Here is a 22184-nt window from a genome sequence, read left to right on the forward strand (position 1 = left end):
GGAAGGAACTGCAGATGCTGGTTTACACCAAAAAAGCTGGAGTAACTCAACGGGTCAGGCAGCATCTCTGGAACAATGGAATATGTGACGTTTTGGGTCAGGATCCTTCATCAGACACTGTCTGGTGAACCTAATATAAGTTCATAAAGTTATAAGTGATAGGAGCAGAATTAGGCCATTCGGCCCATCAAGTCTACTCTGCCATTCAATCATGGCTGATCTATCTCTCCCTCCTAACCCCATTCTCCTGCCTTCTCCCCATAACCCCTGACACCCGTACTAATCTCTGCCTTAAATATATTCATTGACTTGTGGCCTCCACAGCCGCCTGTGGCAACGACTTTCACATATTCACCACAACATGATCACATTCAAGTCAAGTCACTTTTATTTCTATAGCACAACTCTCGTTGACCAAAGTGCTTTACATTGGTGGAGGTACTAACGTCATACAACATTCTCCAGACATCTCAGGTTCTTTACATGTTCTTTATAATTTAAAAAAAAACTAGAATGTAATGATTTGAAGAGATGAAGAAGCCAGCTGTGGCTGCAGAAGAAATATTGTGGGGTAAAATTCAGAGTGTGAGAAGAATCATCCAAGGGATTTGCACATGTTTCCAGCAAAGTGTCCCTGTGAAATGTGGATTATAATTCAGGATTGTTAACTGGTCACACTTCACTGATTGACTTCAGCCAGACAGACATCCAGTTAACTTCAGAAGCAATTGCTCTGTCTGCTCTGTCAGCTCTGGGCTGGGGCAGTCGAGCATAATCTTCCAATCGGGACACACAAAGGATTAGGATTCACCTCCTTTGGGATACAGAGGTGCTCGTGGGTCCTGCGTGTGTGTGTACGAGTGTCAGACGCAGAAATCTCACCAGTCACTCTCCCCGCCGCAAGGCATCTAATGAGGTGGAAAGGTGGGGGGTAGTTTGATGAAGCGTTGTGGCTGAATAGTAATGAGACCCTGAGACGCTGGGCCTGGACGTACAGGTCTGGCAGCTGACAGCAGCTTCCATTTGAACTGCAATTCAACAGCGAAATCCCAACCCCCAATGGATTGGAGTCTGGAGTCAAAGGGCCAAGATGCAGCACGGTGGCGCAGCGGTAGAGTTGCTGCCTCACAGCGCCAGAGACCCGGGTTCCATCCTGACTATGGGTGCTGTCTGTACAGAGTTTGTACGTTCTCCCCGTGACCTGCGTGGGTTTTCTCCGGGTGCTCCGGTTTCCTCCCTCACTCCAACGACGCACAGGTTTGTAGGTTAATTGGGTTCTGTAAATTGTCCCTAGTGTGTGTAGGATAGTATTAATGTATGGGGACTGCTGGGCGGTGCTGACTTGATGGGCCGAAGGGCCTGTTTCCGCGCTGTATCACTGATCTAAACTAGACCCCTGAAGAAACTAGTTCTAATTAACCCCCCCCCCCCCCATATATACTACAAGAAGCAAAGGAAAAAGGGTTACATATTTATCATCTGCCAATTTTTTATTGTCACTTGCACCGAGGTACAGTGAAAAGCTAGATAGACACAAAGTGCTGGAGTAACTCTGCGGATCAGGTAGCATCTCTGGAGAAAATGAAAAGGTGTTGTTTCGGATCAGGATCTTTCTTCAGACTCCAGAGATGCTGCCTGATCCACCGAGTTAAAATATCCCTCACAATTGAGAAGGAACAGTCAATTGGATTAATTGGCATTGATAGGGCAGAGTAAGGTTCAATTTGTGCGGAGAAGTTTAGTTTAGCTTAGTTATTATTATAGGTAGACAAAAATGCTGGAGAAACTCAGCGGGTGCAGCAGCATCTATGGAGCGAAGGAAATAGACAACGTTTCGGGACGAAACGTTGCCTATTTCCTTCGCTCCATAGATGCTGCTGCACCCGCTGAGTTTCTCCAGCATTTTTGTCTACCTTCGATTTTCCAGCATCTGCAGTTCCTTCTTAAACAATGAGTTATTATTATCCTGTGTACCGAGGTTTGCATGCTGTCCAGTCAAAGACTATAAATTACTCCAAACAAGCCACCCACAGTGAACAGATACAGGATGAAGGGGATAACATTAAGTGCAAGATTAAGTCCAATTTGTAGATAGTTCAAATAAATACTTTCAGATAAATGTGAATGTACCTCATTCTTGAATTTGTTGGGAGCAATATCTAAAACATCCAGAGAGAAGACGGCATCTCTTGCCCCGACATAGAGGGCTCCTCCATCAGCACTCAACAACAGCTTGGTGTAGTTGTGTACCCCGTCTCTGTAGAACAGTTTGACCACTCTGTTTGTGTCATCTGTAAAAGAACACAATCACGGGTTAGAGCCAGCTGAGGTAGAATGTGGGGGGATGTGGACGAGAACGAGGAGGGAATTTTAAAAAGTACAATCCGTGTAAAAGCGATGGTTGGAATAGACATGTGCAGGAAGGAACTGCAGATGCTGGTTTAAACCTAAGAGAGGCACAAAGTGCTGGAGTAACTCAGCAGGTCAGCCAGCATCTCTGGAGAACATGGATCGGTGATGTTTCAATTCGGGACCCTTCTTCAGACTGAAGCAGTCACATGCCCACGTTCTCCAGGGATGTCTGACCCGCTGAGTTACTCCAGCACTTTGGGTAATTTTTTGTAAACCAGCATCCTCAGTTCCTTGCCTCTACATTTGTTCAAATGCCAGTCCACAGAAGAGTCCCGACCTTTAAATTATCCCATCCATGTTCTCCACAGATGCTGCCTGACCCGCTGAGTTACTCCAGCACTCTGTGAAACGTCACCTATCCATGTTCTCCACAGATGCTGCCTGACCCGCTGAGTTACTCCAGCACTCTGCGTTCTACGCAAGCTCCCGTGGGGTGACGCCTGTACGGTCGTGAGTAGTCGCCCAGAGAGTCGGACCTTTTTCTGGTCGCTGCTTGACTTTCAACATGTTGAAAATTTTCCGCAACCTGCTGCGACTATAATGGGCGTCGGCAAGTCGCCGAAAAAAATTGCATAAGTGGGACAGGCCCTTTTGGGTGGCACGGAGGCACAGAGGTAGTGTTGCAGTCTTACAACACTGAGGTGGAAGCTGACCTTAGGAATTCTAAGTGCACAATCCATAACATATACCCCATATATTTCAAAAATGGCTGGCACGGTGGCGTAGCGGTAGATGTCCTGCCTTACAGCGCCAGAGACTCAGGTTCAATCCTGACCACGGGTGCTGTCTGTACAGAGTTTGTATGTTCTCCCCGTGACCGCGTGGGTTTTTCTGCTGCTTCAGTTTCCTCCCACGCTCCAAACGTGTACAGGTTTGTAGGTTATTAGCCTTGGAATTATTGTAAATTTTCTCTAGCGTGTAGGTTAATGTTAGTGTGCAGGGATCGCTGGTCAGCGCGGACTCAGTGGGTCAAAGGGCCTGTTTCCGCGCTGTATCTCTAAACTAAACTAAAATCAAATTTCCAGTACTTGCAGTCTTGTATTGCTTGTTCCTGCTCTAGTGATGTGGTGTTGTCTGCTGAGATGTTGAATGATCCATTGACATTCTCTCTAACAAAAATAAGGGCTTCAGCTTCAGCCTAAGTGCATACCACTTGTGGTTTGTGGCATGGAGCTACTGCTGTGCTTACTGATCAGAATCTCAAATTGACCTTCCTTGAATGTACACTTTGGCATTTGCCAACAATGTGCGTGTGTGGTGTTGTAAGTGCAGTGGCCCACGGAGGGAATGATTCCACGTCATCGTGGACCAGCTGTGGGCAATCACCAGCTTCTTGCAACTAGTCGGAAGCTCATAGAGATCCGACGTTTAATCTGTCTCTTCCTCCGCAGACGCTGCCTGGCATGTAAAGGTTCCAGCTATTTGTATAGTCGAGTCATCCAGCTTTTGGTGTAAAACTCTAGGTACACAAAAATGCTGGAGAAACTCAGCGGTTACAGCAGCATCTATGGAGCGAAGGAAATAGGCAACGTTTCGGCCCAAAACGTTACCTATTTCCTTCAGGGTTTCGGCCCGAAACGTTACCTATTTCCTTCAGGGTTTTGGCCCGAAACTTTGCCTATTTCCTTCGCTCCATAGATGCTGCTGCACCCGCTGAGGTTCTCCAGCAGTTTTGTGTACCTTCGATTTTCCAGCATCTGCAGTTCCTTCTTAAACACTGGTGTAAAACCCTCTTGGATCGACCAACCCTCCCATATTTGTAATGTCAGAGTCGGAGTGAGGTAAACGCAAATTGGAGGAACAGCATCTCATATTTCGCTTGGGCAGCTTACAGCCCAGTGGTATGAAGATTGATTTCTCTAACTTCAGGTAGCCCCGGCATTCCCTCTCTCTATCCCTCTTCCACCCAAGTTGCACCAGCTTCTCATTTTCACCCAACAAACAGCTAACAAAGGCCCGTTTCCTTTAACAGCGTCACTTTTTTGCATATCTTTCACTAATCATTCTTTATCTCTCTACATCATCACCTATATCTCTTGTTTTCCTTCTCCCTTACCAGTCTCAGGAGGGGTCTCGATCCAAAATGTCACCCATTCCTTCACTCCAGAGATGCTGCCTGTCCTGCTGAGTTACTCCAGCATTCTGCCTCTATCTTTCGTTTAAACCAGCATCTGCAGTTCCTTCCAACATATTTGAACTGGTGACCACTCCAGAAACAGCAATAATGAACACTTTCCCACCATCTCAACAATGATCATAGGGTCATCAACAGAAATGCCCAACAAGTTCATGTCATAGGAACAGAATTAGGCCATTCAGCCCATTGAGTCTGCTCCGCCATTTAATTATGGCAGATATATTTTTCCCTCTCAACCCCATTCTCCTGCCTTCTCCTCATAATCTTTGACAGCCTTACTAATCAAGAAGCTGTCAACCACAACTTACCCAATACCCAGTGAATGGCCTCCATTAATTGGCTGTGTCAATTAATTCCACAGATTCACCACCCTCTGACTCTTATTTCCATTCTAAAGGTACATACTTTTATTCTGAGGCTGTGTCCTCTGGTCCTAGACTCTCCCACTAGAAGAAACATCCTCTCCACATTCACTCTATCCAGGCCTGTCCTAGTAGGCCCGATAGATTTTGTGGTGTTGCGCTCATACAGTGCTTGTATATCTATAAACAAATATAGTTACCTCAATGAGTGTTTCTATTTATATTGCCAATGGAGGCACAGTGGTGCAGTGGTAGAGTTGCTGCCTTATGCCCCTGTCCCACTTAGGAAACCTGAAAGGAAACCTCTGGAGACTTTGCGCCCCACCCAAGGTTTCCGTGCGGTTTCCGGAGGTTGCAGGTGGTTGCAGGTAGTGGAAGCAGGTAGGAAGACTGACAAAAACCTCCGGGAACCTCCCGGTAACCTTGGGCGGGGCGCAAAGTCTCCAGAGGTTTCCGTTCAGGTTTCCTAAGTGGGACAGGGGCATTACGATCCTGACTACGGGTGCTATCTGTGCAGAGTTTGTACGTTCTCCCCGTGACCTTTGTGGGTTTTCTCCGGGTGCTCTGGTTTCCTCCCACACTCTAAAGACATACAGGTTTGTAGGCTAATTGTATTTGGTTAAAATTGTAAATTGGCCCTAGTATGTGTAGGATAGTGTTAGTGTACGGGGTGATCCCTGTTCAGCATGGACTCGGTGGGCCGAAGGGCCTGTTTCCGCGCTGTATCTCTAAAACTAAACTAAACATGTGTTGAAGATGTGACCTCATACTGTGACGGCCAGGACTTTATCATGTTGGATCGTTAACCAGTCACATTTTTCTGTTGACAGAAGTTGCAACACTAATGCTGAGTGACATTAAGCAGAATGTTTCAGAGAAACAATTAAAAAATCAGGCACTTCCTTCCAGAGTGTTCTCCGTACTTGAATCGTGTAGCAATCCTATTGCAGAAAAGTGCTGCTTTCCGTGCAAGTCAACAAGAGAAAGCCAGCTGCTGTTGACATCTGGAATGCATTCCAAATGACAAGAGAAAGATTTATCAAATGCTGAACTTACACTCCAGGGAAGAAGCATAACTCAGAGAAAAATGTGGGGAATATATATATATCTCTTGTTCCCCTCTTCCCTGACTCTTAGTCTGAAGAATGGTCTTGACCCAAAACATCACCTATTCCTTTTCTCCACAGATGCTGCCTAACCTGCTGAGTCACTCCAGGATTTTGTGTCCATTTTCGGTGAAAGCCAGCATCTTCAGTTCCTTCCTACATATATTAAACAAAAATCAATAAAGAAATAACCCCAATATTAGTGCAAAGAAAGCCCAACGTACTGAGAGCAACCAAAGACAGTCCACGGTTCACAGTTCAGTTAGGGTTCAGGGGTCTGATGTTTGTTGGGTGAAGTGAATGAAAGTCACCAAACATAAAACTCACACAAAGTATTGGTCCATCGGTATTTCCAATGGACCCTAAATGCCACCATAATGCACCACCTCAGGGGAGCACTCTGAAACATTTCATTGCCAGACTCATCCACCACTGTCCTTCTATGCATCCAGCAGAGCTACAGGCTATCACTCTGCATCACAACCCCTCATATGGAAACCACTCTCTATACTTCACTTCTGCAGTATGTTGTCGGGAAAAGCACCCAATTACCACATGCCATTATTACAGACTCTCTCCATCCCGTCTGGGTTAACCCTTTAGGTAGGCACAAAATGCTGGAGTAACTCAACGGGACAGGCAGCATCTCTGGACAAGAAGGAATGGGTGACGTTTCAGGTCGAGACCCTAATCCTTCAGCTGCCTGGCATATATCGGCAGCCACTGTGCAGTGAAGTTCATAAGACCACATGCTTTAGGAGCAGAATGAGGCCATTTGGACCATCAAGTCTACTCCGCCATTCAATCATTGCTGATATATCTTCCCCTCTCAACCCCATTCTCCTGCCTTCTCCCCATAACCCATGACACCCGTACTGATCAAGAATCTGTCAATCTCCACCATAAAAATATTCATTAACTTGGCCTTCACAGCCGTCTGTGGCAATGAATTCCATTGTGGTATGAAGTCAAGTCAAGAGAGTTTATTGTCATGTGTCCCAGATAGGACAATGAAATTCTTGCTTGAATATTGATTATTGATTTCTCTAACTTCAAGTAACTCTTGCTTTCCCTCTCCCTCCATCTCTCCCCCATCCTAGTTCTCCGACTAGTTTAGTTGCCGTCTGAAGAAGGGTCTCGAACCCGAAACGTCACCCATTCCTTCGCTCCATAGATGCTGCCTCACCCGCTGAGTTTCTCCAGCATTTTTGTCCACCTTCTGACACAGTGAGCCTGTGAACACATTTATTCCCATTAGAACTGATCTGGTAAACAAAGCAGGATTCGCAAAAGAGCAAGATGGATTTTGCAATCATATCTAAAGTACTGCAACCTGTTCATTACACAGTTCCAACACTGCCACATCTAATCTGCTTCATCTGTGTCGCTACTCCACAACTCGTAATCATCTGCTGAGCAAGTGAATTTCGAGTCTCTTTGAAAGGAAGGCCGGCTTCACAATAACAGATTCTCTAATCGCTCTGCACTGAATGGAAACGGTCTCAGGTTTAAATCAGATAAGAGCTGGAACAAGGGCGAGTTCTTTGTTCTCTCCAGTCACTGATGTGGTTATTACCAGGTAGTCCTCAGCATCATCATTACCCAATCTCACTCCAGCCCCAACATGTCCAGATGCAGGCGAAATCTTCTTTGATACGAGTCATCGCTGACAAATAGCGGTGGTGTGTGGGTGACTTGGGCAGGAGGGTCAGAGAGGCTGAGTCACTGCAGTCTGAGACACTGAGTCAGCTGGGAGCTCAGCAGAGGCAGTGGTAAACCTTCACTACCTCTACCGATGTTTAAGAAGGAACTGCAGATGCTGGAAAATCGAAGGTGGACAAAAATACTGGAGAAACTCAGGACGAAACGTTGCCCATTTCCTTCGCTCCATAGATGCTGCCGCACCCGCTGAGTTCCACCAGCATTTTATGTCTTCCCCCTCTACCAATGCTCTGCAATGCAATGCAGATGCAGGGGAAGTACCAGAGGCCAGTTTAGATGTTGGAGATACAGCACGGAACAGGCCACTCGGCCCACCGGGTCCGTGCCGACCAAGTAAGTGCGGCAAGTAAGAATTACATTTCTTCTATCTGGGACATACGACAATAAATAAAACACTCTTGACTCTTGGCCAGTAACTCCCATACACTAGCACTATCCTACACACTAGGGACAATTTAAAATTTATACCAAAGCCAATTGACCTACAAACCTGCACGTCTTTGGAGAGTGGTGAAGACCCAAGGGAGGATGTACAAACTTCGTGTGTCGGAAGGAACTGCAGATGCTGGTTTAAATCGAAGACAGACACAAAATGCTGGAGTAACTCAGCGGGACAGGGAGCATCTCTGGAGAGAAGGAATGGGTGATGTTTCAGGTCGAGACCCTTCTTCAGACTAGCAGGTGAGCAGATGTGTAGGTTGAGAACATAAATGAGAGTATGTATGTTCAGATTAAAATGTAGACTAATGAAAACATCCTGTAATTAGTGGAAACATCTTCTCCACATCCACTCATATCTCATCAAAACATCAAAAATAAAGGTGACCAGACCCAAACACTTCACTGGTCAACACTGTTTGACATAGATGCTGTCGGAGGTTGTCGCCAAGTGTCGTAGGTGAATTCCATTAAAATTAGTCCCTGGCAGATGCCTAAAGATTCGCCTAAGTGGGACAGGCCCATTAGATTTAGCTCTTAGAGCTCAAGGAATATGGGGGAAAAAGCAGGAATGGGGTACTAATTTTAGATGGTGGACAAAAATGCTGGAGAAACTCAGCGGGTGAGGCAGCATCTATGGAGCGAAGGAATAGGTGACGTTTCGGGTCGAAACCCTTCTTCAGACTCAAATTTTAAATGATCAACCATGATCATATTGAAAGGCTGAATGGCCTACTCATTCATCTATTTTTCTATGTTACCCTTAGGTGCCGTCTCTCTCAGCTAGTCAGAAGCAGCAGCAGCTGAAGGAGTGGAGTGATGAGGTCTTCTAATGAACTCTACAGCTCCCTGTCAGTGGCCGGGCTGTGAGGAGGGTGACAGCCACATCATAAACTATTAGACATCATTCAAACAGCAACGACAGCCTTCGCCTGGAGTATTTCTTGCACAACAATCCCAAACCGCTGTCAGATAAAAGTCCCTTTTAATATTCAGGCTGGTCTTGAAAGGCATAGCAGTGAAAACATACAGTATACATGGGACTTCCATGTCTAGGTGGATGCGACGGATGTCTGTCTACATGCAATAATCATTCATCAGTAACCAATTATTAAAAGGACTTCACCGCCCTAAACCAAGGGAAACATTACAAGGAAAGTATAGAAAAACTGTTTAGTTTAGTTATACAATGTAGAAACAGGCCCTTCGGCCCACCGAGTCTGTGCCGGCCACCAACACTAACATTATTGTATTGTATTATGGTGGTGGGATCTGGTTTGTTTTATTGTAGTGTAATATTTTTTTTTAAATAATTGAATATATTTTGGGGAAAAAAAACAAAAAACACTAACATTATTCTACACACACTAGGGACAATTTACAATTTTACAACGCCAATTGTAAACCTGCACGTATTTGGAGTGTGGGAGGAAACCGGAGCACCTGGGGAAAACCCACACAGGTCACGGGGAGAACGTACAAACTCCATACATGCAGCACCCGTAGTCAGGATCGAACCCGGGTCTCTGGCGGTGTAAGGCAGCAACTCTACCGCTGCACCACAAAACTTCTCCACCTAAACTGAGGGACATACCTTTCGGATGGAGATGAGGAGGAATTTCTTTAGTCAGGTGGGGAATCTGTGGAATTTATTGCAAATGACGTTGGAGGCCATCGTGGGATATTTTTAAGGTAGAGATTGATAAGATTCTTGATTAGTACAGGTGTCAGGGGTTACATACCCCTTGATATCCTTTCCTATCAAAGATCCACTCATCTTTGTATTAAAGAGTGCAACCTACTGCATTCTGAAACAAAGTCACAGTAAGATGACAAGGGATTTAGTGATGCACGTCACACCACTCAACCACTACTCTGCCACACATGAAACTGTAAAGGGCTTGTCCCACTTACACGATTTTTACAGTGACTTGCCGGCAACGTCATAGTCGCAGCAGGTCGCCGAAAAATGTTCAACATGTTGAAAATCCAGCGGCGACCAGAAAAAGGTACGACTCTTTGGGCGACTACTCACGACCGTACAGGCGTCACCATGCGACAACTTAATTTGTTGCCTCCGACAGAATGGTTTGGAAAAATAAATGTCAAATCTTTGAAGTGATCTATAAATTGTGCGGCAGAAATCAATGAACAACATTAAACAGGGTCAAGAGCCTTAAAGATCATCGATGTATTGGGAAATCTCTCAGCAAACCTACCTTCACACTTATACTGAAGCGTTTGCACGTGGACGTGAATCTTGGGAAGAATTACTGCTCTTTCTCAAGTAATTTTATTTTGACAATTTTAGCAATCATTAATCCTTTGGAAGATTGGCACATGATGAACAATCTCTCTCCATGTTGCCATCAATATGCATGAAGTTAAGCTCTCTACTAAGTGTTTACACAACCATTAAATCTGTGATTATCGGTAAAATGGCTCATGAATTGCCAATACCACTTCAAGACAATATTGATCTGCCTCTTTCATTGATCTACCGTCCACATCCAGCATCCGTTCAGTTTACGTAAAGATTGATCTCATGCATGCACTGAAAGGGAGGGGAGGGTTGCACAAATCTTTAGACGCCAATTGCTTAACTGGAGGATGAGATGAATGGTTTCACCCTATGTGTGGGGAGGAACTGCAGATGCTGGTTTAAACCGAAGATAGGCACAAAATGCTGGAGCAGCTCAGCGGTTCACGAAGCATGTCTGGAGAGAAGGAATGGGTGACGTTACGGGTCGGGTCCCTTCTTCAGACTAGTTTGAAGAAGGGTCTCGACCCGAAACGTCACCCATTCCTTCTCTCCAGAGATGTTGCCTGTCCCGTTGAGTTACTCCAGCATTTTCTTTCTCACTACATTCTATGTTCAGAGGTTTGACTGCGTAGATAAAACTATTTAATTGAATTGTCAGCCTACAGGCTTTACTTCACCAGGACCTGACAGATGCAGCGTGGGAACAGGCACATCGGCCCACCGTGTCCGCGCCGACCAGCCATCGCACCGTACACTTCACACTAGGGACAATTTACAATTTTTACTGAAGTAAATTAACCTAAAACCTGCACGTCTTTGGAGTGCGGGAGGAAACCGAAGCACCCGGAGAAAACGCACGCAGGTCACGGGGAGAACGTACAAACCCGTGGTCAGGATTGAACCTTGGTCTCTAGCGCTGTGAGGCAGCAACTCTACCGTTGCGCCACCACTATGCCTTGGTGTTTACACTGTGGCCACTTGATAAATGGTTCTTTAATCTTTAATGTACATCCCATCATTTTGATATCTGGTGCAGGAAACAACTAATAACTTAAAATGTTACTGAGCTAGAGTTCAGCCTGAGCTATGTTGAAACAGGAGTGATCCCCGACCCATATCTTTATTTGAGTGGCATAATATCCATTCATTATATCGCTGTCAATTTTGTTTATTCATTCACAGGATGTAGACATCGTAATTACTGACCATCCCTATCTTCCCTGTAACATTGTCTTCTTCAGCTGCTTCATGTAACTTGGCACAACTAAACGCATGAGGGGATTTAAGAAGCAATCACAATTTGGTTTAGTTTGGAGATACAGCGTGGGAACAGGCCCTTCATGCTGACCAACAATCACTCGTTCACTAATTATATCCTGCACAATTTATAGAAGGAACAAAGGAGGTGGAAACGGCGTGGTGGGACCTCCGTGAGGGAGGGAGGAGGGGGGAACTGGCGCGGGGGCAAGGGGACGATGACTTGTAACTTTGGCGGCACCCTTTACCAGCGACGATTTACATGCCCTGGGTACGCAAGCAAAGAATTTCACTGTGAATCGTCACCTGTGACAATAAAGTATTCAATTCAATTCACGATCGAACTAGGTACCTGAAATTGTAGGATTCAATGTTTATATCCCACTGGGTTACAAGCTAACCAAGCGGAATATCAGGCGCTGCTTCTCCTGTTTGCATGTGGTCTCATTCAGGCAATGGACGAAGCCCAGGAATGAGAAGAGGGGTTGGCAACCGGGAGATCCAGCAGGCCTTGGCGGACCGAGCGCAAGTGTTCAGCAAAACGCTCACTGAGTATATGCTTGATATCGCCGATGCAAAGGAGGCCACATCGGAAACAGTACAAGCAATAGATTGGTTTTTTAAACCTCCTTGCAAAATCAATGGCCCTTGAAAGGCTGCAATTTTAATAATATACTTTGCACAAAATCTAGCCTCCATTCCCTGAGCAGCCGTGTTGTAAGGCAGTCTGTCGAAGCATTGCATACACAAAAGCTGACACACCAGGCTCCAGGAAATAATTGCGTTACAATTTTACTGGAAAGGCTAATAAACCAATGTACCATTAAACCTACTAAATGAATTTCCTCCTGGGGAATAATTATTAAGTGGGTACTCTATTTCAGTTATTGGGTAATTAAATGTGGCATTATTCTGTAAATTAATCCTTACAGAGTGACTCATTTTACGTCATGCAGGTACACTTAGTCAGGTTTCCTGCTGTGACTCACTGCTCCAGTCTGAAGAAGGGTCTCGACCCGAAATCTCACCCATTCCTTCTCTCCAGAGATGCTGCCTGTCCCGCTGAGTTAGTCCAGCGTTTTGTGTCTATCTTCGAGTTACTCCCTTTGTTCATCTCTCCCAACCCCTCCCCCCACCTGTTTCCATCTGCCCAGAATCTCCCATCACCTGCTTACAACTACCAGCTACTAGTATCTAGAAACATAGAAAACAGGAGGCATTCGGCCCTTCGAGCCAGTCAATATGATCATGGCTGATCATCTAAAATCAGTACCCGTTCCTGCTTTCTCCCCACATCCCTTGAGTCTGTTAGTCCCAAGAGCTAAATCTAACTCTCGCCTGAAAACTATCCCTCAACCCTACCACCTACCACGACATACTGCTAGATACACACATCATCTCTGTTCCCTCTCAACCCTGAATATTGACCATTACTATTATACAAGGGCAACAGTTCCAGGTATGATGATGATTTTTGGGAACACTATCATAATATAACAGTCCAGGGATGCTGCCTGTCCCGCTGCGCCACTCCAGCTTTTTGACTCTATCTATAAAGCTAATCAATGTATGTATAACCGTGGAGAACGTCGGAGGAACTTTGCATATTTCTTGTTGTGTATGCATTTTTTAATTCTGCATTTTGATTAATAAAAAATGTTACCTTTTGTTGATTGACCAAACCGATCATGATACACACAAAATGCTGGAGTAACTCAGCGGGACAGGCAGCATCTCTGGAGAGAAGGAATGGATGATGTTTTGGATGGAGACCCTTCTTCAGACTGAGAGCTTCTTTCTACAACATTATCATGACGTGCGCATGGATAGTGTTATCGGAACGAGACCTCTGCCTTCCAGCGATCTGAAGCTTAATACAACTGTGAGCTTTGCAGCTTGTGCTTTTCTGTCATCCCAGCTGTGTGTAACTGGCATTGCAGCAGGTCCTGTAATTAGATGTTAAGCCTCGGAGCTCAAAACTCGGTGCAGCAGAAGCCTGCAACTCACCAACTCACCTGGGGCTCTGGGCCATGGATGACTATTGAAGCTTTTACAACACAGATTGACAGATTGTTGATGGAAAAAGCACAAAGGGACAAAGAACAAAGACAAGAGAAACAGGAGCTGGTGATGAGGTTAACTGTAATCTGAATGAACCATAGGGCAGACCTGAGGATCATCTCCTGTTCACGATACTCCTGCGTTAGACTGCTGGCAGGCTGTGTCAATATTCAGGAGATGCTTCAGCAACACACACTCCCCGACGTACGCAACAGCCGACTTGCGTAAACCCGCACTTACGCAAACGATTCAGTCCCTCTTGTAGCCAAGGCAGTTTGTAAATCTCACAACACTGTACGATAACTCAGGTTTACACCGGAAACAAGCCGGCAATGGCGGCCCTGCTTACCGAGAAGGCCGTGGGGCCCTGAAAGTACCCTGGACGCAGCCAGATGCCTCTGAGACGGTTAATGCTCCCATTTTATGGACACACAGAGCTGGAGCAACTCAGCGGGCCAGGCAGCATCTCTGGAGAGATTTCTGGTCGAGACCCTTCTTCAGATTCAGTCTGAAGAAGCGTCTCGACCCGAAACTTCACCCATTCCTTCACTCCACAGATGCTGCCTGACCCGCTGAGTTACTCCAGCTTTTTAAGTCTATCTTTGGTTTATACCAGCATCTGCAGTTCCTTTCCTACACACAAGTCTTGCGTAAGTCAGGGAGTGCCTGTCTAATGAATGTTGAGGCTGACTCCAGTGAGATGACAGTCATATCTACTTTAGACTTTTATAAAACAAATCTCATGGTTTCAGAGAGAAGGAACACATTTTATTTTTGCTACATTGCCGAAGGTTTATATAGAATAGATGCTGTCAAAAGCATAAAATATGCTCGCAGTTTGAATTCACAAACTGCACTGTCGGCTTTTTCCATTGTTCAATAAACTTGTAAAGATTACATTTTGTGGAATAGAATAATGGATGAGTTTTAAAAGCTGTTACAAACAACCAGAGGTTGAGGAAATGGAAGAACTAACCACACATTCCATCGTCAAGTCTCGCTTCATGTACAAAATCATAAATTCTGCAGCGAGTGAGCTGCCATTTAGGTAGAGTGGGGGTGGTAATTGGACATTTATTGCTGACACTAATCTTACACAGCACCACCTGCTCCCGTTCAAAGCAACATCCGTCTGACATGGCACTCAGTGAGTGGGAACGGGTAGGAAGGAACTGCAGATGCTGGTTGTAAATCAAAGATAGACACAAAGTGCTGGAGTAACTCAGCGGGACAGGCATCATCTCTGGAGAGAAGGAATGGGTGACATTTCGGGTCGAGACCCTTCTTCAGACCCAGCGAGTCAGTCAGTTTAGTTCATTGTCACGTGTACTGAGGTACAGTGAAAAGCTTTTGTTGCATGCTAACCAGTCAGCGGAAAGACAATACATGATTACAATCGAGCCATTCACAGTGTACAGTGTATTTACAGTGTATTACAGTACATTTACATCACCTATTCATAAATAGACACAAAGTGCTGGAGTAGCAGTGGGTCAGGCAGCATCTCTGGAGAAAAAGGATGGGTGACGTTCCCTTTCTACTCATCGCCTATCCATGTTCTCCACAGATGCTGCCTGACCCGCTGAGTTGCTCCAGCACTCTTGTGAAACGTCACCTATCCATGTTCTCCACAGATGCTGCCTGACCCGCTGACTTACTCCAGCACTCTGTGTCTCTACACAATCTGTGGTAACTTGGTTTGAGCAGAATAACTTTGAAAATTGAATACTTTATTGTCGAATGTGACAAGACAGAGAGATTCATTGCTTGCAACCCCAATGTATACAAACAGCGTCCACCTACAGCACTGACAAAGTTACAAAGCACGCCGGCTTCTCCTTTGTTCTCCTCCCCATTACCCCCCCCCCCCCCCCCCCCCACAGCAAGCCCCCCCTCCCCCCCGCAGGTCAGATTCAGATTCAGATTCAACTTTATTGTCATCGTACAGCACAGAGACAACGAAATGCAGTTAGCATCTCCCTAGAAGAGCGACATAAATATGAGCAATAAATAAATCTATTTACGTGTATACAGTCATAGTATCTTTTCCTGGTGGGAGGAGTGTCCGGGGGTGGGGGGGGGGGGTGATTGGCAATCACCGAGGTACAGTGTTGAGTAGTGTAACAGCAGCAGGGAAGAAGCTGTTCCTGGAACTGCTGGTCCACCATTGTCCATTGTTCCCCCCCCCCCCCCCCCCCCTCCCACGGTGGTCCCCCCCCCACGCTCTCATCGACCACCGACCGCAGTTCGAGCTGCGAGGCTCGGGTAAAACAAATAAGTGAACAATTAAGGTGATCTGGTAGTTTAAACTGCACTCTGCTGGCTGTTATCAGGTCTTTCTTTCCTAATTGCAGCCCCATTACAGATAACGCCATTCCGTTCCTCAGTGCTTGTTTTCACCGTCTGCCTGGCAGGCTGGCCTAACATTAAAGTGCAGTCACTCGGAGAGAGGAATGCAGAGGTGGAGTGTTGTGCCACAGTGGGGTGACCTTGCGTGAACACAGCAAGTAAACAAAACTCTCTGGTTACACATTAGCCACTGCATGTTGGGAAACTGCAACAGAGTAGGGACGTAAAATCCAAACATTTGGTGAGGAAACGGTTGAGTTAAAGAAATATCATAAGCCACACAAATAAGCAGATGAGTAGTGTAGGAAGGAACTGCATGTGAAGGATGCAGGTTTAAACCAAAGGTAGACACAAAAAGATGGAGTAACTCAGCGGGACTGGCAGCATCTGTGGAGAGAAGGAATGTGTGATGTTTCGGGTCGAGACTCTTCTTCAGATTGGTAGATGAGCAGATGAGTAGGTTGAGAACTGGCTGGATTAAAATGCCTTCTGAAGAAGGGTCTCAACCCGAAACGTCACCCATTCCTTCTCTCCACTGATGCTGCCTGTCCCACAGAGTTACTCCTCTGTATCTATCTTTGGACAGGTCAACCAGATGGTCTGCTAACATGGAAAGACACAAAGTTGGCTGGAGCAACTCAAGCAGTGTCGCTGGAGAACATAGATAGGTGACATTTTGGCACAGGGCCTCTCGAATGTCACCTCTCCAAGTTGAAGGGTCCTGACCCAAAACGTCACCAATCCACATTCTCCAGGGATGCTGCCTGACCCGCTGTATATTCCTGAGGGTGTCTTGCGCATCAATGCCAGAGAGCAGATCAAAAAATTGTCAGATGCAGGAAGCATCAGAAAGGACTCGTGCTTGGTCCCATTTTAGCTCTTCACCCACCTTGCACCAAGTCCGCATTATGACAGGACTGTGCAGTTAAAACAGATCCATTAATTTCAGAGGGCAGTCTGGTAAGTGTTGAAACAGTGAACAACATCTCTGTAAATTTCAACATCACTTCTGCATTTACTAAGTTGCCTATCAGGTTAAAATTGGGCACTTTGTCTATTCCCTCAGGCAGTAGTTGTACTCCCATGTGCTGAAGTATCTCAGGTGTACGAGTTAAGCTGGGACAGGCATGTCCTGGGTGCATCTTTACGTTCCAGGGCAGAGCTAAAGTCGCCAACACCAAGATAAGTGTCCGAAGGAAATGCTTTTATTTCAACAATATCGGCACTAATGTCGCCAGTTTCTCTTTCTGGTGGCAGCTATGGGTGACAAACTCTGTTAAACCGGAGTTCAGGTCACTCTCTAGATAACCAAGAACAAAATTCCAGACTAAGAGCGGCACGGTGGCGCAGTGGTAGAGTTGCTGCCTCACTGCGCCAGAGACCCAGGTTCAATCCTGACTACGGGTGCTGTCTGTACGGAGTTTGTAAGTTCTCCCAGTGACCGCGTGGGTTTTCTCTGGGTGCTCCGGTTTCCTTCGAGAATCCAAAGATGTACAGGCTTGTAAGTCAATTGGCTTTGGTAAGATTGTAAATTGTCCCTGGTGTGTGTGTAGGATAATGCTAGTTTACAGAGATCGCTGGTCGGCATGGACTTGGTGGGCCGAAGGGCCTGTTTCCTCGCTGTATTTCTAGAGTCTCAGAGTTAATTGGCTCCTTGTTTCTACGTGCTCTTAGAGAAGCCTCCTTTCCTAGTGACTATTCTCCCGCAAAACTCCCAGACACATGATGCAGGAGAAATAACTTGACAGAGAGATAATAACAAAACAAGGAGAAAATCTTGAAGCAAATTGAATTTGCATGGGTGGATCAGTTACCATGACACCCATGCACCAAAGGTTCCTCCCAACTTTCACAGCAGGTTATGTATTTCCTGGTTGCAACCTGCATGAACGGAAGCATTGGAACAAGCTTCAATATAACAATTATATATACATGGTCCTCCAAACATTCATTAGTTTAGAGATACAATGCGGGAAACAGGTTGTTTGGCTTGGCACACCGAGTCTGCGCCGACCAGCGATCCCCGCACATCAAGTCAAGTTTATTCGTCACATACACATACAAGATGTGCAGTGAAATGAAAAGTGGCAATGCTCGCGGACTTTGTGTAAAAAGACAAACAACCAAACAAACTACAAACAGAATGGAACAGAATCACATATTCTTTTACATTAAATATTGTGGGCGGAAGGAAAAAGGGGAAAAAAATGCAATTTAAAGAAAAAGCAGTAGAGTGATAGGATTAACACTATCCTGCACATACTAGGGACAATTTTACATTTATACCAAGCCAATTCACCTACAAACTTTAGGTGTGGGAGGAAATCAAAGATCTTGGAGGAAACCCATGCAGGTCATGGGTAGAATGTACAAACTCCGTACAGACAGCACCCGTGGTCAGGATCCAACCTGGATCTCAGGCGCTGTGAGGCAGCAACTCTACCGCTGCGCCACCGTGCCGATCACTGTTTGACTTGAGTCTCACACAGAGTGCTGGAGGAGCTCAGCAGAGGGACACAATTGTAGTTTGAAATCCATTACAAGAGGCAAGTATAAGTATTATACCACTAAGTGCTGACTTGCTCAGACATCCCGAAATATATCATATAAGTGAATTTTGAGCGCACTTAGATATTTTCAACTAAATAATGTTGCATTGGGTAAGTAGCCCTGGAGTTTTTCCTTTACAAATGAAAACTCCAGCAGAACGTTATGCTAGATGCATTAGTGAGTTACTTTTGAGTATTGCTTGCAGAAATATCCCATTATAAAGCAGAATAGGATTGGAAAAAGTCATTGAACAGGTGATTCCTAGGAGCAATACAGCAACAAAGAAATCTCCAATCTAATTTCATTTAACCTTAATGGAATGAATCCCAGATTTCATCCACTAAAGCGCTCCACCATCCAGCTTTCTTCACTAATTGCGATGGTTCAAAGGTTATTTATTATCACGTGTAGAGAGACACAGTGAGATTATTTTTTTGCAGACAGTTCAGTAAAGTATCGCCATCCCTAAGCACAATCCCCGATTAGTATAAAGAGCGAAGAAATAGTCCACTGAGACGCATGCAAGAGTCGCCAGGTTTGGGGCCATTCCCAAAATCTAGTCCGGTCCGCGCGCTTGGTCTGCTGGAGCGATGCCCGATTCAGGCGAGACCCAGGCCCATCACCCTCTATCCTCCTCTCCGGTTCTCGGGGGGGGGGGGGGGGGGGGAGTCGGGGGGCAGTGGGGGGGGGGGGCACTTTCCTTCTGTGCTGCACAGCTCCTCGTAACTATCACATTTCTTCCCAACTAAACTAGAAACCTGCAGGTCTCTGGAGTGTGGGAGCACCTGGAGAAAACCCATGCAGGTGACGGGGAGAACGTGCAAACTCCGCGCAGACAGCACCCAGGGAAAGGATCAAACCCGGGTCTCTGGCGCAGTAAGGCAGCGACTCTACCCGCTGTACCACTCCATCAAGCTGCCATTCCTTGTTAAGCAATCTGCCTCAGATTAACAAGAGAGCATTAATTACCCTTCCAAATTATGGCTATCCCACGCTGAGGCTTTCTGATCATTGTGGGAGTTTGATTTCCAGCAGGCTGGAGGGGATTTCCAACATTGGGAAATCTCGTTGCCAGTATTAGACACGGATGCCCTCCAGTTGAATGGGATTAATGGGGGTTTTCACAACATATTGGCACAGTTATATTACTGGTGCGGAGGCTGGTTATTATATTTCACTGCTCAACTGCTCCATATTTCCTGACAGCATCCTCCTCATCATTCTGGCTGCGTCTGGAGGATGTAAATTCCTTCCGGAAATTGAAAATCTTCATAAGACATCTTTCAAAGTAATCTCATATTAAAAATCTTCAAACTCTATCAACATTTTTATTTGCTATTGCATATATCACAGCAACTTTCACCATATTCAGTCTGCACGCACATAATAATAATAATAAATTTTATTTATGGGCGCCTTTCAAGAGTCTCAAGGACACCTTACAAAAATTTAGCAGGTAGAGGAAAAACATGTAAGGGGAATGAAATAAATAGTAGAGACATGACTAGTACACAAAGTAAAGACAGAATTCAATACAAAACACAATATGAGGCAATTAATGCACAGATGAAAAGGGAGGGGGACGTGGGGCTAAGGATAGGCAGAGGTGAAGAGATGGGTCTTGAGGTGGGACTGGAAGATGGTGAGGGACACGGAATTGCGGATCAGTTGGGGGAGGGAGTTCCAGAGCCTGGGAGCTGCCCTGGAGAAGGCTCTGTCCCCAAAACTGCGGAGGTTGGACTTGTGGATGGAGAGGAGACCGGCTGATGTGGATCTGAGGGACCGTGAGGGTTGGTAGTGGGAGAGGAGGTCAGTGAGATATGGGGGGGGGCAGATGGTGGAGGGCTTTGTAGGTGAGGATCAGGATTTTGTAGTTGATCCGGTGGGAGATGGGAAGCCAATAAAGTTGTTTGAGGACTGGAGTGATGTGATGCCAGGATTTGGCGTGGGTGATGAGTCGGGCGGCTGCGTTCTGGACCAGTTGGAGTCGGTTGATGTAGGTGGAGCTGATGCCAAGGTTGGTGAGTTGCAGTAGTCCAGTCGGGAGGAGATGAAGGCATGGATGAGTCTTTCAGCAGCGGGAGGTGTGAGAGAGGGTCTGAGTTTACACACATGTATAAACACAAACACATGTATACACACATACATGTAGACACTCACTCAGTGTGAGCACTCACGGGTGTACACACTCACGCATGTACATACACATGTATACTCATACACACAAGTGCACACACACACACAAGTACACACACACACACAAGTGTACACACACACACACACACTTACACATACAAGTACGCACACACACAAGTGCACACACACACAGGTACACACACACGTACACACACACTTACACCAACACACGTACACCAACACACGTACACACAAGTGCACACACACACACACAGGTACACACGCACACAAGTGCACACACACACACACACACACATACACAAGTACACACAAACACACACACACACACAGGTACACCCACACAAAGTACACATACACGTACACACACACACACACGTGCACACACACAAGTACACACATACACAAGTACACACACACACACACACACACAGGTACACACACACAAAGTACACATACACAAAGTACACATACACACACACACACAAGTGCACACACACACACAATGATTCCCATCGCCATTACAGATTATCAGCACAATTGTTCAACCAGGCGTAACTGGGAGAATTAAACACGAGCAACAGTGTCGGAAGATCTGCCTAATTCCTTCATGCTTTCATCCCCTTATCCTGCTTGCAGCACCCATCTCCAGCACCCATCTCCAGCACCCATCCATCCCCAGCACCCATCTCTAGCACCCACTACAGCACCCATCTCCAGCACCCATCTCCAGCACCCACTACAGCATCCATCCCCAGCACCCACCCACTACAGCACCCATCTCCAGCACCCACTACAGCATCCATCCCCCAGCACCCACATACTACGGCACCTATCTCAGCACCCATCCCTAGCACCCACCCATCTCCAGCACCCATCTCCAGCACCCACTACGGCATCCATCCCCAGCACCCACCCACCACAGCACCCATCTCCTGCACCCATCTCCAGCACCCATCTCCAGCACCCATCTCCAGCACCCATCCCCCAGCACCCATCCCCCAGCACCCACCCACTACAGCACCCATCTCCAGCACCCATCTCAGCACCCATCCCCTACGGCACCCATCTCTGGCACCCACTACAGCACCCATCCCCAGCACCCATCGCCAGCACCCATCCCCAACACCCACCCATCTCCAGCACCCATCCTCGGCACGCACCCATCTCCGGCACCCACTACAGCACCCATCCCCAGCACCCATCCCCAGCACCCACTACAGCACCCACTACAGCACCCATCCCCAGCACCCATCTCCGGCAGGACAAAAGAAGATCCTTAGCCTGACTCCAGCTTTCAACCAACAAGGGGTTGTCGGAGCTAAGAATGGTGAAGAATGCACTTTCTGCTGGTTATGGCTTGGCCCAGAATT

General features: G+C 46.3%; 1 protein-coding gene across 6 annotated transcripts in view; it reads right to left on the reverse strand.

Annotated features, from left to right (window-relative positions):
• sema4b (semaphorin 4B) overlaps positions 1-22184 on the reverse strand; it is a 172004-nt gene that overhangs the window by 23732 nt on the left and 126088 nt on the right. For all 6 annotated transcript variants that reach the window (XM_033050495.1, XM_033050494.1, XM_033050497.1 and 3 more), the window contains one exon: positions 2131-2291. In XM_033050495.1, coding sequence (XP_032906386.1) covers positions 2131-2291 — 161 coding nt within the window. The remainder of the gene's footprint in view (positions 1-2130; positions 2292-22184) is intronic.

This window comes from Amblyraja radiata, chromosome 34 (assembly GCF_010909765.2).
Source record: "Amblyraja radiata isolate CabotCenter1 chromosome 34, sAmbRad1.1.pri, whole genome shotgun sequence".
In the NCBI taxonomy this organism is placed as follows: domain Eukaryota; kingdom Metazoa; phylum Chordata; class Chondrichthyes; order Rajiformes; family Rajidae; genus Amblyraja; species Amblyraja radiata.